Source organism: Podarcis bocagei (genome assembly GCF_964188305.1).
Source record: "Podarcis bocagei genome assembly, chromosome: Z".
Lineage (NCBI taxonomy): Eukaryota > Metazoa > Chordata > Lepidosauria > Squamata > Lacertidae > Podarcis > Podarcis bocagei.
Window position 1 is genome coordinate 22,196,607 of NC_138140.1, and position 15,332 is coordinate 22,211,938.

The window sequence follows — 15,332 nt, forward strand, 5'->3', positions numbered from 1 at the left end:
TAATAATAATAATAATAATAATAATAATAATAATAATAATAATAATTTTTATATATGGATGTTTTATGATGGCCTGGAAGCTCTATGCCGGCTCCCTCGGCCAATAAAGCGAGATGAGTGCCGCAACCCCAGAGTCGGTCACGACTGGACCTAATGGTCAGGGGTCCCTTTACCCTTTTTTATACTAATAAAGGTTTGGCGAAGTAAGTAAGCCTTAAACAGTATTGTTCTCTGAAAATTTCAGCTGCTGCTTTTTGCACTGTAAAGGTACAGCTGCTGATTGAAAAGTTGGCAGCCCTCTTCAGAGAGAGTAGTGCCTCCCAGACTACTAGCTGCTGGTGATCTTCACTAATTGTGCTAATAATTACCCAGTATTTAGCACTGTTGTGTGCTTATTTTAAGGGGAGGTAAATGTACTGAGGGTAGATCACAGAGATAGACTATGAGAAACTTCGAACTGTCAAACACCCTATCAAAATGGTATTGCTTTTAACAGTCTCCCTCCCCAGCTTGAACTTGAGGGTACTTGTCGAGTGTATCTTTGTTCCCCTTTTCATTGATTTTGGAATTAAGATGGAAGCATGCTTAAATCAGGATTATTATTTATTTGTTGCATTTATATCCCACCTTTTCGTCCAAGGAGCTCAGAGGCAGTGACTGCCCAAGGTCAGCCAGGGAGCCTTATGACTAAGTGGGGATTTAGAACCCTGGACTCCCAGGTTCTAGTCTCACACTCACCACTCTGCCACACTGGCTGTAAGGATTAGTAATGCTAAACACATTTACTAATTCAGAGTAACTCATGGGATTTGTATCCAAATAGGTTAGGCCACAAACGAGTTAAAAGAAATTGGTCCAAACTGAGGCATTTTCTCGCTTACTTTGTGTGTGTTTTTTAATTTCAGAGACTGTAATGCATAAGTCCTGAATTCAAAATGCCAGGAAAACTAGTGATTGTTTGATAGTTCCCCAGAAAGCACCTCAGGCCAATCCTGGAATGGATTTTTCAAAAACAAACAAACCCATAGAACCATAGAGTTGGAAGGGACCACAAGGACCGTCCCTTGCAGTGCAGGAATCTTTTGTCCAACATCCTGCGAAATTACAAGTCTCATAGAATAATAGTATTGCAGCATTGGAAGGGACCCTGAGTGTCATCTAGTCTAACTCTCCTGCAATGCAAGAATATGCAGCTGACCCATACAGGGATCGAACTTGCAGCCTTAGCATGATCAGCATCACACTCTAGCCAACTGAGCCATCCAGGCTCTACCGACTGAGCTACCCCAGCTCCAGTCTTAAAGGGGGATATTTCTTTCAGAAACAACCCCCAGCTTGTTCTAAGCATAGTATTGGATTGGTGATCATTTTTATTTGCCTTAAAAAAAAATACAAAATACAGACAGAAGTAGGAGATGTGTCTCTCTCTTCAGTTGCACATAAAAGGGTTAGAAAGTGAGCACAATCCAACCAAAATATGTTAGAATGATTTAACCCAATGGCTGCGGCTAACAAGTCAATTTATTTCAATGGGTAAGACTAGGTTGGTTGCAACCTCAAGGCTTATAATTGCATGGGCTTATTTGTGTGTTGGACTTCAGCCTGGCAGACCAGGATCCAAATCCTCACTCATCCACATGAAGATGACTGAGTGACCATGGGCCACTCACTGTCTCTCAGCGTACCTGTCAGGGGTTTAGGAGCAGAGGCAAGGGCAAGGGAGGAAACAGAGAGCGAAGGGGAGGAGGCAGAAGAAAAGATGAGTGATGACGACGACCCGAGATCTCCGAGTCTTTCCAGTGAATCAGAGGATTCACAGAAAGGAGCACCAGTGGCCAGGGCAAGGGGGGAGTTTAGGGGGGCACCCCAGGAAGATAGAGCCAGAGGGGACTCAGAGGAGAGCAGTTGGAAATCGGGACCAGCGTCACCGCTAGGGAGCAGGGAGGAGGAAGGGAGCCAGGGGGCAAGCGCTGGCAGCTCACCACAGGAGGGAGGGCATGAGTCAGGAGTGGCCACACCTCCATCGGGGAGCGAAGAAACGGTTAAGCGGAAAGTGGAAGGTTGGGCGCGCGCGCCAAGTTCAAATGCAGAGGAAGGCGGCGCAGTAAGCAGCCCGGAAAGGGAGCCAGGTCCTAAAGCCCGGCGCAAGGAGGCAGGAGGGTCCGGGTCAGCGTCAGAAGAATCCCGGAAGGAAGAAACCCCGGGGGGCAGAGGGACCCAGAGGAGAACAGTCAGGCGGAAAAGGTGGAGCGGGGCTAGGATATTAAGTTGGTGCACAAGGGGCGGAGAATCAGACGGAGCTTCGCCGATCTAGCTACTAGACGTAGAGTTGCACGCAGCAGCTTGAAAATGGAAACTGTAATTCAATAAAGACTTTTACTTAATGATCGCTGGCTAGCGTGATCCTCTGTGAGCTAGGATCTTCGAGCAGCTCTGACAGTACCCTACCTTGCAGGGTTGTAGTGAGGATTAGATGCAGAGGTAGAACCATGTATACTGCCTGGAGCTCCTTAGGAATGGGGAAGGCCTGGATATATTTCAACAGGAGTTACCAGCAAACGTTTGTTGCTGGATCATGTATAGTATCTTTCAGTAGAAATGCATCAAGTTTTCAAGCTTCATAATACTCTTTATAATGGGGGAGGGGAATCATGCAACACAGATTTGAAAAAAGAAGAAGAAATATTGCTGGCCTAACCATAGAGATCATGTTTTAAAGTAGCCCAAAAGTAACTAGGCACAAAATCATGGCATTCTGCATCTGAAAACTGAAATAGTCTCTGAAATAAGCCCCTGGTGGCTATGACATGATCCTCCCCAAACAATTCTAGAAAAAGAGGTGCTGGAATTCACCATGAACTTCTCCCTTGTTCTCTTAGAATGGCAGTCGCCAACCTGAGAGGTGCCAGAGCTGAGCCCCTGGGAGCTCCGGCTGAAAAAAAATCCCTTTGTAAATCCCTTTAGTGCTTTACACTATTGCTCTCAGAGGCTACAGTTGTCAAACCACTTTATTTCACAGTACTTGTTAAAACCAGCAGTGTTCCAGTGACAAAATAATGCTTTCACGATTCAAGTGGACATTATCCAGCATGCAGGTTCAGTCCCCAGGAAGGGCAGGGAAAGGTCCCTGGTCTAAAACCCTGGAAAGAGCTACTGCCTTTGTGGACAATACTGGGCTACAGGACCAATGTCCTGACTCTGTACACGGCAGTTCCTAATGCTCCTAATTACATATCCATGTAAAGTGATGTGCGGTATGATCCACTGCATGCATACTCAGAAGTAACTCCCAGAGTATTCAGTAAGGCTTACTCACTAGCCAGCAGCCTAAATTGTCCTGGAAATGTCCGGCACTATTTCATGGTTAGGAACACAGGTGGCGCTGTGGGTTAAACCACAGAGCCTAGGGCTTGCCGATCAGAAGGTTGGCGGTTCGAATCCCCGCGACGGGGTGAGCTCCTATTGCTCGGTCCCTGCTCCTGCCAACCTAGCAGTTCAAAAGCACGCCAAAGTGCAAGTAGATAAATAGGTACCGCTCCGGCGGGAAGGTAAATGGCGTTTCCGTGCACTGCTCTGGTTCGCCAGAAGCGGCTTAGTCATGCTGGCCACATGACCCGGAAGCTGTACGCCGGCTCCCTCAGCCAATAAAGCGAGATGAGTGCTGCAACCCCAGAGTCGGCCACGACTGGACCTAATGGTCAGGGGGTCCCTTTACCTTTACCTATTTCATGGTTATTAATAAAAAGATAGAAAAAAGATAGAACTGACTGCTGAATGCTTCTTGCTCTGCAGGGGCGTCTTACCCATAGAGGCTAGTGGCACAGGGCACCAGGGCGCCAAGTTCTGGAGGGCGCCAGGGAAGAGGCGGAGGCTGGATGCTCGCCGCCCTCACCCGCCTCCTCCAGCCCTGCCGGCAGTGCCGTCATCCCTAAAAAATTATGGGAAATGGGGGGCGGGGTGGGGGCGGAGGGAGCTTTGAAGCACAGCGCTGGATATGCTTAAGACGGCCCTGTCGCTCTGTCTGTCTCTCACACCAAATGCGCCACATATAGGTGTCTCTGTGTGTATGTCTTTAACATGCAACTGTTGCACCCTCACAGAATGGTGAGCTTTGGCTCTTTGCTTGTGAAACAGTGTGCGTGTATTGACATCAACAGAGGACAGGATTCCTGTCCCTTTTGTGCAAAAGAGGGAAGTGTGACCAGGGGCATGACTTTTCTGCCCCTCTGCTGCTCTGTCTCAGACCAGGCTCATCCGAGCTCCCACTTCCACAAGCCGACAGACTCCTCATAATGAGCTTGCTGTAGCACAGCACACTTGAGTTATTGGACAAACTTGACGGAGTGGCTTCCAATAAATATTAGAATGCGATAATGCTCTGCATTGTTAAGAGTGTCAGTCTAGGACCTGGGAGAGACTAGGGTTCACATCCCCACTTGACCATGAATATCACTGGGTGACCTTGGACCTGTCACTGCCCCTCAGCCCATCCTACCTCACTGGGTTGTTGTGGTGTTGAAGAGAGGGAGATCTATATATGCCACCTAGAGAAAAAAGATGAGCTATAAATGCAACTGATGATTTTTTTATTTTTTTTTAAGTTTTGTAGGCTGCACACTCTGTTCTCTCTTTAGGGCAGGCTTCCTCCACCTCGGCCCTCCAGATGTTTTGAGACTACAATTCCCATCATCCCTGACCACTGGTCCTGCTAGCTAGGGATCATGGGAGTTGTAGGCCAAAAACATCTGGAGGGCTGAGTTTGAGGAAGCCTGCTTTAGGGGTTGTTGTAACACATGAACAAGATGGGCGAATAAGATCAATTTATTTTCATTGTTACTGTTCACAACGAAAGAGTTCACTTTTATTGTATCAACAGTCAGGTCAGCTTTAACAGAAAAAAAGAGAGAGAGAAACTCTCTCCCTCTCTCTCTCTCTCTCTCTCTCTCTCTCTCTCTCTCTCTCTGTGTGTGTGTGTGTGTGTGTGTGTGTGTGTGAGTGAGATGGGAGAGCAGGTGCATTTATCTTCCAATTTCAATTTTTTAAGTCAGATGACCAGGCACTCTTATACAACATCTGAGAGCAAGAGAAATTGGGGGGGGGGAGCACCCATTTTATAGACAATTATCTGCAGGGCTTTTTTCAGCTGGAACTCGCCGGAGCTCAGCTATGGCTCCTCTCAGGTGGGTACCTTTGCCATTATAAGATTATAAGAGAACAAGGGAGGAGTTTGTGGGGAGTTCCGGCACCTCTTTTTCTAGAAAAACATCACTGGTAAAAGCTCAGTGCTTAACAACCAGATCCACACAGTAAGATAATTAAAAGTTCAGGGTCACTAGGAGGGCTGAAGAGATTAGGCTTCTATTATGGAACACAAGCTATGCTGCTTCAAAGCATTATCATGAAGCAGTTCCTAAAAATAAAATAAAAAAGAACATTTAACCCTGTCTGGGAGACTAAAGGATGTTTGGGAGAGGCTGTAGAACTCTCTGTGAGTTATGGAGAATATTCTGAGACAAAAAAGACTTCTTTCTGGATGCCTAAGGTGTTTAGTAGAAGGAAAATTGGAGCATTAAGACACCCTACAAACTCAGACACCTGGGAAGAAGTCTTTTTGTCTTAGCTCTGCCAGCGTAGTTCATGCACTGGTTACTTCAAGACTGGGTTACTAATACTGAGTGCTATGGGCTTTTAATAAATAAAAAATAAATTTAAAAGACTGGATTACTACAATGCATTCTATATGGGGCTTCATTTGTGCTTGATCCAAAAGCTACAATTAGTGCAGAATCTTGCAGCATGGCTGCTGATGAGAACGAAGCCTTGTCACCTGCGCTCAGAGTTTGTTTGCTACTGGACCAAGTTCAAAGTGTAACTAATAGTATTCAAAGCCCTTAACAACTTGGCCAGTTTACCTGTGATGTAACCTTATCCCATATATGCCCACTCGCCCACTTCAATCAGTTAAATTGGCACTGCTACAGGTGCCACATAATATCTGCTCCATATTTGTAAAAAACAAAACCCAAAAAAAGTTTGTAAAAAAACTCAAGTCTACGTTGGTTCTCCTTTCCTGTTCTCTGGTTTCCATCAAAACAAGCCTTTTCTGGTCTTGTCTTTTCTTCCCTCACTTTAGGGTGCTGCCTGGCCGGATATAACATCACCAGTGTTTCCTGAGTGCTTCTCTCAATGTTCCCTGAGGATCTGCAGTGCTTCTCTCCGTGTATTTGACAAGCTGAGTTCGACACTCAATGTGGCAGAGTGTCAGTTTGTCAAATATGCAAAGTGCGGCATTTGCCCAGCAACGTTGAGCATCCAGCAAGTCATCACAGGACCTCTCCGCAGAGCAGGAGTCATTGCTGGCAAAGAGGGATGAGGGGAGCTCTATGAATGGCAGAGTTTGGTATTGTTATGAGTTTGTGGGGTGTGATATACCTAAGCTATTAGATCAAATAAAAATTTGAATTAATCAAGGTTTGGGGAGTTAAACTGTGCTAAATGTTGAAGCCCTGGATGCAGTTTATGTTACCATGTATCCCAATATGATGTTAGGTGGTTTCCAGATGTTTCTAGCTGGCTTTGGGGGGGGGGCATTGCTAAGGTTTTCTGGGTGTTTTTATAAATGGACCATGGCCATGTTTAAATGTTGCTTCTTTTACTTTGCACTAGTTGTGCAGAGTGGAATTGGATCCCAATATTCTACTTCATGCATTTATGCTTTGAAGAAAATGTGAAGGTCCACACCTATTCACATCATGAATAGGAAGCTCAGGCTGTACTGTGTGCGCCTGAGCACAAACACACAGGCAGAGCCCTCTGTATTTTCTGTAGCCAGCAGCTATGACAGCAAAGCATGGTCTCCATCAAGGCCAATGTCAGCATTCCAAGATCTGGTGCCCACCAGAAATTCTTGTGCTCTCAATCCCATCAGCCCCAGCAAGCATGACCAGTTGTCAGAGATGATGGGAGGAGCTATAAACCAAAACATCTGAGGGGCACCAGGTTGGGAAAGGGTGGTCAAAGTGGTAAAGGTGAACTGCTCCATTTCCGTTGGTTCAACAGAATGAAACAGCATCAGTACAATGGTGATAGTTATTGCCGTAATGATATTCTGAAATGTTTGCATGCACTTAAAGATGCTTCAAAGTGTATTCCATGTGGCAATGGATTTATTGTGTGACGATGTTGCAGTCAATGTTGATACTACTGACTGAATGCACAAAGGTGGGGGGAATTGGATTGTGTCCATTGCCCTCTCCTCCACATCTCTATTTACCATAATATCCGAAAGAAATGGCTTGGGATCCAAATACTATTAAGAGCATTCTGCTCTTAAGACATTCTGCTATGGCCCAGTTCTGAGGGTCTCTCTTCTTGGGAGGAGATGGCTTTCTTGCTAAGGGGGGGCCATGTGGAATTGCATAACTAAGGGGGTATGGTTAGTTCCTCCTTTGCAATCTCTTTGGACCTGGTTAGTACGTTTCTATTTATTCAAGCATTTTAAATTTGTACAATTCCTCAGGCTGCCTAATAACTTTAATTTGCTGTCATTTATTATGGTTGAATAATGTTAGAGTTTTATTGTGTAGTATTAGGTTTTAACTAATTTATACTCTTAAAGATTTTGGGGGACCCCACTAAACCCTAGAAATTAAATGGTGGCAGATTATTTAAAGGGAAGATTGCAGGCTAGTGGAAAAGGCCAGGCCAGGCCTCCCTTCCAAGACAGGGCCTCACCTGGAATAGAGATATATATAAACATGACAAAAAGTGTTGATGGCCCATCATACAGGAAATTGGGGCTTAGGCAGACAGAGGTTGCCATGGTGATGGGGTGTGTATTTGAGGTGACAGGAAAGGGGAGTCTTTAGGGCAAGGTGTGTTGGGAAAAAGAAGGGGGAAAACAATGAGGGAGATCCACCTTGGGCAGGTTGGCTGAAGGCTGGCTGGGAAAGATGTCTTTGACTCCAGGGCTGCACTGCTATGGGGAACAAGCTATGTTTGAGATGACTGTGCTGTAAGATCTGGACCCTGCCCACTCAGACTGAAGGTGTAAATAGGTGAATAAACCATATTTCTTAAAGCTACAACAGTCTCTGATGTGTCTAAATTATCCAAAGGAACACACACCCTGGAGGAGTGCCTGGAACCCCCTGGCTTGGGAGCCAACTCCTAGGGGCAGAGGTCCCTTCATCTCCCCCCAATAAAATATTTGAGAGTGCCCCCTCTATTTGATGGGTGTTGCCATTCAAATGGTGTGTATGCTGCATCTTTTGATTGATTATACAGGTCAGGGCTTACCTGTCCCCCCCCCCATATTTTATTTGAGTTGGCACCCCTGCCCCGTGGAATCTTGCTACTGCTGGCAGAGAGTGGGGGTGGCACCCAACTTCTGTAACAATACTTTATTTTGTTTATTTATATTGTTTATTTATTGTTGACTGCCCAAGAATGTGTGATGATTGTTGGTCTAAAAATGTTTTAAAACTGAATGAATGAATAAGAGAGCATCTGTGCACATAAAACAATATGTATATAGAGTCTCAAACCCACACTTGGGCACCCTGCAAAAACACACACTCCTATTTGTTTGTTTGTTTGTTTGTTTGTTTGTGTCTTTCTCTTTCTCTCTGGGTGGACCAATGCAAGATTATTCCTAGACCAGCTATCCATTCTTCCATTACTCAGTTCCTGGCCCAAGTTTTTTTTTAGGTTTTTTTTTTTTAATGGAAGCCAGAGTTTCACAAATCAATTACGGTTTTCCACCTGTGTGTCCTAAATACTTGACTTCCAAACCCAACTGTTACATTTTTACTACTGAACAGAAAACACACACACACCAAGTGAAAAATTAAGCTAAAGGATAAGATATGCCTTGATAATTGAAAGGGGTAGTCAGTCCAGATGTTGCTGGATTCCTAAGGTGACACAAGACCCTGCTGTAGTCAGTGTAGTGCCCTCCAGAAGTTGTTGGACTCCAAATCCCATCAGCCCCAGTCAGCATGGCCAAATATCCATGGATGATAGGTGCGGTTCAATCTCTTGCGGTTCAATCACCATGCTGCTTATTTGTGAAGTAGATGCTCAAGTTCTTTAAGGGGGAATATCATGTCACATTTAAAGCCTGTATTAAAAACAAAGCTCAGTGTTTATTTTGCTGGCATTCATCTCTGGGTGACAGACAGCACCTTCTCCCATACATGACTCCCTGTCCCTTGAAACCTACAAATGGAGGGTGCTGTTCTGTGCCCTTTTTTACCCAAATGGAGCAGGATTTTGCCTCAGAGAGCCAAATGGTCATTTCCTTGGCTAGTTTCGACCTGTCTCTGTGCAAGACAATCTCTTCTCTGGGGACATTGGATATTTAGAGCTTCCACACCTGATGATGGGGTGTGTGTGTGTGCACATGGAAGAGACGGGGGGTGGGGGTGGAATTTAACACTCCTCAACTAGAATAGTGAAGAAAACAGAAGGACTGAAAGCTATCCCTTCCCCTCACATCTCATCTGGAAATGCAGCAGGTAACAAACACCTTCTTGCTGCTAATGTCAGGATAAGGAGGGAGACTGGTACTTAGTTCCCACACCCTTTTCCCTGCCCAAACTTCTCCCCTCTAGGTTCTTCCCATTGCAAGACTCCTTGAGGCTCTATCCCAGGGGTAGGCAACCTAAGGGGATTGGGATGCAGCCCAATCGCCTTCTCAATCCGGCCTGCGGATGGTCCGGGAATCCGCGTGTTTTTACATGGCCCACGGCTGAAAAAGGTTGCTGACCCCTGCTCTATCCTTTATCCTACTTCTCCTCAGATGCTGTTAGTGGTCACTGCTGCAGAGGAAATCTCAAGTGCCATAACGCAGTGGGAGAACACCTGCTCCGAATATAGAAGTGTCCTGGTTAAATCCCTGGTGTCTCCAGTTAGGTCTGGGGAAGATGCCCTACCTGAAACTCTGGAGAGCAACTGCCAGTCAGAGTAAATAGCACTGAGTGTGGTGGACCAAACTGGACTGACAGTTTCCCATTTGCCTAATTCAGTTGGCTTCCTATGTTTAGGCAGGACAAGACAGGCAAGGAAAGGACACAGGGGCGGGCAAAGGAAGGTTGTTAGTTGTTGCAGCAGAAGACAGTCCCAGCCACCCTAAGTGTAGAATCAGAACCATCAAATTTGTGTAGCAACTTGGGGGGTTGTATCCACCTGATACAACCTTGGGGAGGGAGGAGCTAACCATAGCTGTCAACTTACAGATTTGAAAATAAGGGACCCGCAGCCAAAATAAGGGATTTTAGTCAGCCAGCGGCCAAACGAAGCCTCAAGTGGTGGTTCCCACAGCGCAACAAACCGGCAAAGGGGATGCAGCAAGGAAAACCACCGTCACCTCTCCGCTGGGAAGTGCTGAGCAAAGGCGAGTCCCCAGGCAACGTGGCCGATTTGATCGGCACAAGGCATGCAAGCTCCATCCCCAGTCATTCTTAGACTCCTTATTGGGTGAGCAACGCAGCCAAGCAACACAGTTGGAGCCTCTCTCCTCCCTGGCCGGCAGGGAGAGAGGGAGAGGAGCTGCTTTCTTTGAAACCCGGGAAATTTAAGGGACATCATCAATCCGGGACAGCAGCGGGAAACGGCGCTGGGATAAGGGAGTTTCTTGCCAAATAAGGGATGGTTGACAGCTATGGAGCTAACAGATCACAAACTGCTTAGGTGGCAGCAAATCAAGGGGTAGGGAGGAAGGCAAAAAAGGGGGGGGGGACAAGATGGGCAGAATCCAGAGTGGAGTCATGCCCAACCTGGGGGTTGTATCCCAAAAATATCAGAAGGGTACCAGGTTGGGGAAGGTAGCTATAGCACAATCAAGAGTATGTTTGGGCCCATTGCTGGATGACAGCAATACTGCAAAAGAATTCAGGGAGGGAAAACTAATAGAGGGCATTAAGGAAAACCCAAAACAAGGAAAATGAGATGGGTTTGTTCCCCCCCCCCCTTGTAAGTTCAGGGTTGGGAGCCCTGTCAGGCTGTGCAAAGGCATCTCTCTTTAGCATATCTAAAGCTTTGTTGTTTAAGGGCATGTTGTTGTTGTTGTTTAGTCGTTTAGTCGTGTCCGACTCTTCGTGACCCCATGGACCAGAGCACGCCAGGCACTCCTGTCTTCCACTGCCTCCCGCAGTTTGGTCAAATTTAAGGGCATAGGGAACCACAATATAAATACGGCAAACAGTGAATTTAACAAATTTTATTTATTTTTTTGGTGTTTTTTTCTGCATTCATGTTACACATATTTTCTCCGAGGAGCTCAAGACGACGTACACACTTCACCCTCACGCCGTTTCATCCTCACAGTACTGTGAAGTAGGTTTGGCTGAGGGTCTTTGACTGGCCTGTGGCACCCATTTGAGCTTCAAGGCCCGGTAGGGATTTTAACCGTGGCCTCTCCAGTGTCCTAGTCCAACATTCTGTCACACAAATAGATAGATAGAAAAATTGTAATCCTCCCTCCTCCAAGTGGAACTCATGCATTGCCTCTTTACAATATAAGATCTATAAATGATGGCAATGCAAGAGAAGAACAGCCCGCCCACCAAGTGTAGCAAAGGGGGAATTATCAAATAGCTTGGATCAATGATTTTCAAAGAGTGTGCCGTGGTACCCTGGGGTGCTTTGAATGGTGGTCAGGGGTGCTGCGGGCAAGACTGGCCTCCGTCCCTCTTTCCTTCCCTCCCTCCTCTGATGCCCTCTCTGGTCTCTGCCTCCCAAAGGCTTACACAGCTACAAGCTCCCCAGGTGAATGGTGCCTCTGGGGCTGGCCAGGGGGTGCTGGCTGCCAGGAGCTGAATAAGCAAGCAAGTGGGCGAGGGAGCCCAGCCAGCCAGTTCAGGCAGGTGCTGCACTGGACTTTCATGTACTTGCTGTGTGCGAAGCCTGCCTGGAAGCTGAGTGCCCAGTGCTGAAGGGAAGTCTTTCTGCCATGCAGGGCAAGCAGCGCCCATTGCTGCCATTGCTGCCCCTGGTGCTGGCCTCATGTTCACCTTTGGCCAATCTCCATTGGGCCACTAAGGCCGGGGGCATCCTCTTCTCAGGCCCTTGTGGGGCGGTGTGAGGTGGCACCTCTCTTTGGGGTGGGGGCGGGGGTGGGGGCAGCTCAGAGACTAGAGGCGGTAGGAGTGGCTGCCTGGAGGACTCCCAAGGAGAGGGGAAAGGAGAGGAGGTTGAGGGAACCCTCCACAAGGGAGGGGTGAGAGGCTGCTGGCTCTGCAGGCAAGGGGTGAAATAACTGGGATCTTGAGCCCCACAGGGGAGCCGCAGAAAGAATGTAGTTGGTCAAGGGAGCCATGGACTCAAAAAGGTTGAGGACCATTGATGTAAATGACACAAACCTTTAAAAAAGCAACACAGTCTGATTGTCTTCCAGACCAGCAATACTGAATGAAATGAACATGAGCTGCTTTGGCAAAGAAAATATCACTAATAAATTTAATAATAACAACAAGAACAACAACAACTACAAGCACAACCACAACAAGAACAACAAGAACAACAACAAGAACAACAACATAGCACCCACTACCACCACCACTGCTGCTGCCGCCACCACTAGCATATAAAAAATCTGATTATCCTCCACCTTATACAGGGCAGTTCTGAGGCAGAGAGCCGACAATGCATTCCTGAGGCACACTTGAACATAAGCCATTGCTTTTGTGATCCACACTCCACCCTACTTAACTAGGGTTGCCATCTTTCAAAAACTGAATCAATTTTGAGCTTTGGCCAATTTTTGTGCAATGTTGTTGAGCTTTTTTTAATTGCTAATTCTCAATTTGCGTCCGTTTTCTTATTGCATCCCGGCTGTGTCACGGAAAGTCAAGATGTATGGCCTCTTTGCCCAATTGGTGGCACAATTTTACCTCTAGAAACAATACGGAAAATAGCCTGACGATGGCTGGGTTAAGGAGAAGAAGAAGAGTTTGGATTTGATATCCCGCTTTATCACTACCCGAAGGAGTCTCAAAGCGGCTAACATTCTTCTTTCCCTTCCTCCTCCACAACAAATACTCTGTGAAGTAAGTGGGGCTGAGAGACTTCAAAGAAGTGTGACTGGCCCAAAGTTACCCAGCAGCTGCATGTGGAGGAGAGGAGACACGAACCTGGTTCACCAGATTACAAGTCTACCGCTCTTAACCACTACACCACTCTGGCTCTCATCAATGCAAAAAAGGAAGGCGCCTCACAGGGGGGCATCTAGCACTTCAATGTCAGAATCTGACTCATTGACCAGGGCCTCATACATATTGACTGTCTTGAGTTCTATCGCCTCTTCCTCAAGGCCTAGTATAGGTGCCAGGATGCGGCTGTTGTCAGCACTGCCGTTCAGTAACTCGTACTCATACGAACATGCACACCTGTCGTTTCTTCCTAGGCCATGTGGATTGTCCCCATCACTTCCACCTGTGTTGTCATCATCGTCTTCATCTGTGCCTCTGGTAATACAGAAGCTGAAACAGAAAGGAAAAGGTGAGAATCAGGTCAATAGACCAAGGGCTTGCAATAGGCGTAAGGGAAGAAAACGAAGTACTTTGGAGGGCTGGAACTTCAAAGACAGAGTGGCATTTCTGCACAGCTCTCTTTGCACAGCTTCCTATGTCCTGTTTCAGCCTTTCCAATGTGCACAGTCTGCTTCTGAAATCCATGCTTCAACTTTTAAACAAGTGCAAAGATTAACATTTGGCCACTTTCCACTCACAACATACCACTATTCTATCCATGTTTTCTAAGGAGATATGAGGCTCACTTGCTGTATGGAGTTGTGTGGTCCTTGCTGTCATTTTGCACACTTTTATTTTTCTAGTGGTAGCGGAACTTATGCCACTGCCAAAAAACACACGAATCAGGGAGCTTGTCAAGCTACTGAGCAAGGCCTGATTTGCTGGAAGTGTCTACTCTTGTTTTAAAGAGTTCCTAGATTTTAGCCCAAATATCTGATCCAATAGTTTATGTCCTTTGCAAGAGCAGGGGATCTGCTGAGCCCACTGGTGACATCTGGCTGAGGCTGGATTAGGACTGCCAGAGGCCCTGAGCACTGAAAAGATTATGGTGTTCAAAATAAATTCAAAATAAAAAAGAGAAAAGAAAAATCAAGAAGAGTACAAGTAGAGTGTAAGGAAGACTAGCAAAGTTCTGATTTTTCCCATGACCACCTCAATACTTCTTCTTTAAAATATCAAAGGTCATTCCCCTCCCCCCAAAAAACACACAAACAAAATGGTCACTTTTTGGGTACCCCTGCTTTGCTAGTGCCCTAACCACATCTTTTTGGATAATCCAGCCCTGAATCTGGCCATTCCGGATGAGACCTACTTCTCATTCACCCTCCTCCTACCACAACACATATGCACTGTAGCATTTATATTTCAGGTCCTTTTCACTTATTCATATTCATCTTTCCAATATGCTGCCAGCCCAAACATGTCCGTTCTACAACCCCTAGATCAGTGTTTCCCAACCGGTGTTCCCCGGCACACGAGTGTGCCGTGAGACACCGGCTGGTGTGCCGCGAGATGCCTGGAGGGAGGCGGGCGAGTCGGGCGGCGAGAGGCGGGGCGGGGGCGGCGAGGAGAGGCCGCGCCTCCTGCTGCTGCCTGGCGCTCCTCCTCGCAGCCGGCAGCGCTGCCTGGGCGCCTCCGCGCGACTCTGTCTCGCTGGGTTTGGTCTCCCAGCAGAGACGGGTCACACGCGCCCCTCCCTCCCTCCCTCAGCCTGCGCGGAGGCAGATTGAGCGCAGCTGAGAGGAGCTGCCGAGGGAAAAAACGTTCACTTTTGTGCGTCCCTCCCGGCGTGACGCTGCGCGCTGACGTCACGGGGCGGGGCTTTAATGGTGGTGTGCCGCGAGATTTTTTTTTAGTACACAGGTGTGCCGTTGCCCAAAAACGTTTGGGAAACACTGCCCTAGATAATCAGATAATCACTTACTATGAAATTGGAAAGCCATCACCTGAAATACAAAAAACAAACAGCAGAACTTTATGAGCAAATGTCCCTCCAGAAAAGTACAATCATTTCAAAACTGCAAACAGCTTTTGTTAAAAATGTAACAAGCAATATCAGATGAACAATAGAAGTGCAGCTTATACCCTAATCCCAACAAGGGGAAAACACATAGAGCTGCTGCACAACTCTGTGCTGTATGTGGCAGGAGGGCACTGGTGCAGCTCTTAGGCAAAACGGCCTATAAACACTCTTTCTGTCTGGCATGGTCGTCCTTTTCCACCAAGCACATAGCTTCGGGAGGGACGTACAAAGCTATGCTCAGAACTACCTGCAGTTCACTAGTCCCATAGATAGGGTTC

At 46.9% G+C, this 15,332-nt stretch overlaps 1 protein-coding gene and 2 long non-coding RNA genes across 9 annotated transcripts in view; 1 reads left to right on the top strand and 2 right to left on the bottom strand.

Moving 5' to 3' along the window:
• LOC308578504 overlaps positions 1 to 7,737 on the top strand; it is a 47,976-nt gene extending 40,239 nt beyond the window's left edge. The window contains exons 3-4 of one of the 2 annotated variants that reach the window (XR_014003963.1): positions 5,045 to 5,180; positions 6,134 to 7,737. This is a non-coding gene — a long non-coding RNA (uncharacterized lncRNA). Of the gene's footprint in view, positions 1 to 5,044 lie in introns of both variants that reach the window. The other variant, XR_014003962.1, reaches the window with a different exon arrangement.
• VSIG4 (V-set and immunoglobulin domain containing 4) overlaps positions 1 to 15,332 on the bottom strand; it is a 62,311-nt gene that overhangs the window by 6,164 nt on the left and 40,815 nt on the right. For 2 of the 6 annotated variants that reach the window (XM_081178781.1, XM_081178782.1), the window contains exons 8-11: positions 14,956 to 14,977; positions 13,389 to 13,481; positions 12,363 to 12,427; positions 11,207 to 11,441 (exon numbers count right to left, since the gene is read on the bottom strand). In XM_081178781.1, coding sequence (XP_081034907.1) covers positions 11,323 to 11,441; positions 12,363 to 12,427; positions 13,389 to 13,481; positions 14,956 to 14,977 — 299 coding nt within the window. In that variant the 3' untranslated portion in view covers positions 11,207 to 11,322. Of the gene's footprint in view, positions 1 to 11,206; positions 11,442 to 12,362; positions 12,428 to 12,481; positions 13,482 to 14,955; positions 14,978 to 15,332 lie in introns of those variants that run through there. The other 4 variants (XM_081178778.1, XM_081178783.1, XM_081178780.1 and 1 more) reach the window with 3 other exon arrangements.
• On the bottom strand, positions 1,443 to 3,955 carry LOC308578375. Its single transcript, XR_014003905.1, has 3 exons — positions 3,722 to 3,955; positions 2,444 to 3,353; positions 1,443 to 1,685 (listed from the first exon to the last, which is right to left on the bottom strand). It is a non-coding gene; the product is annotated as an uncharacterized lncRNA (long non-coding RNA).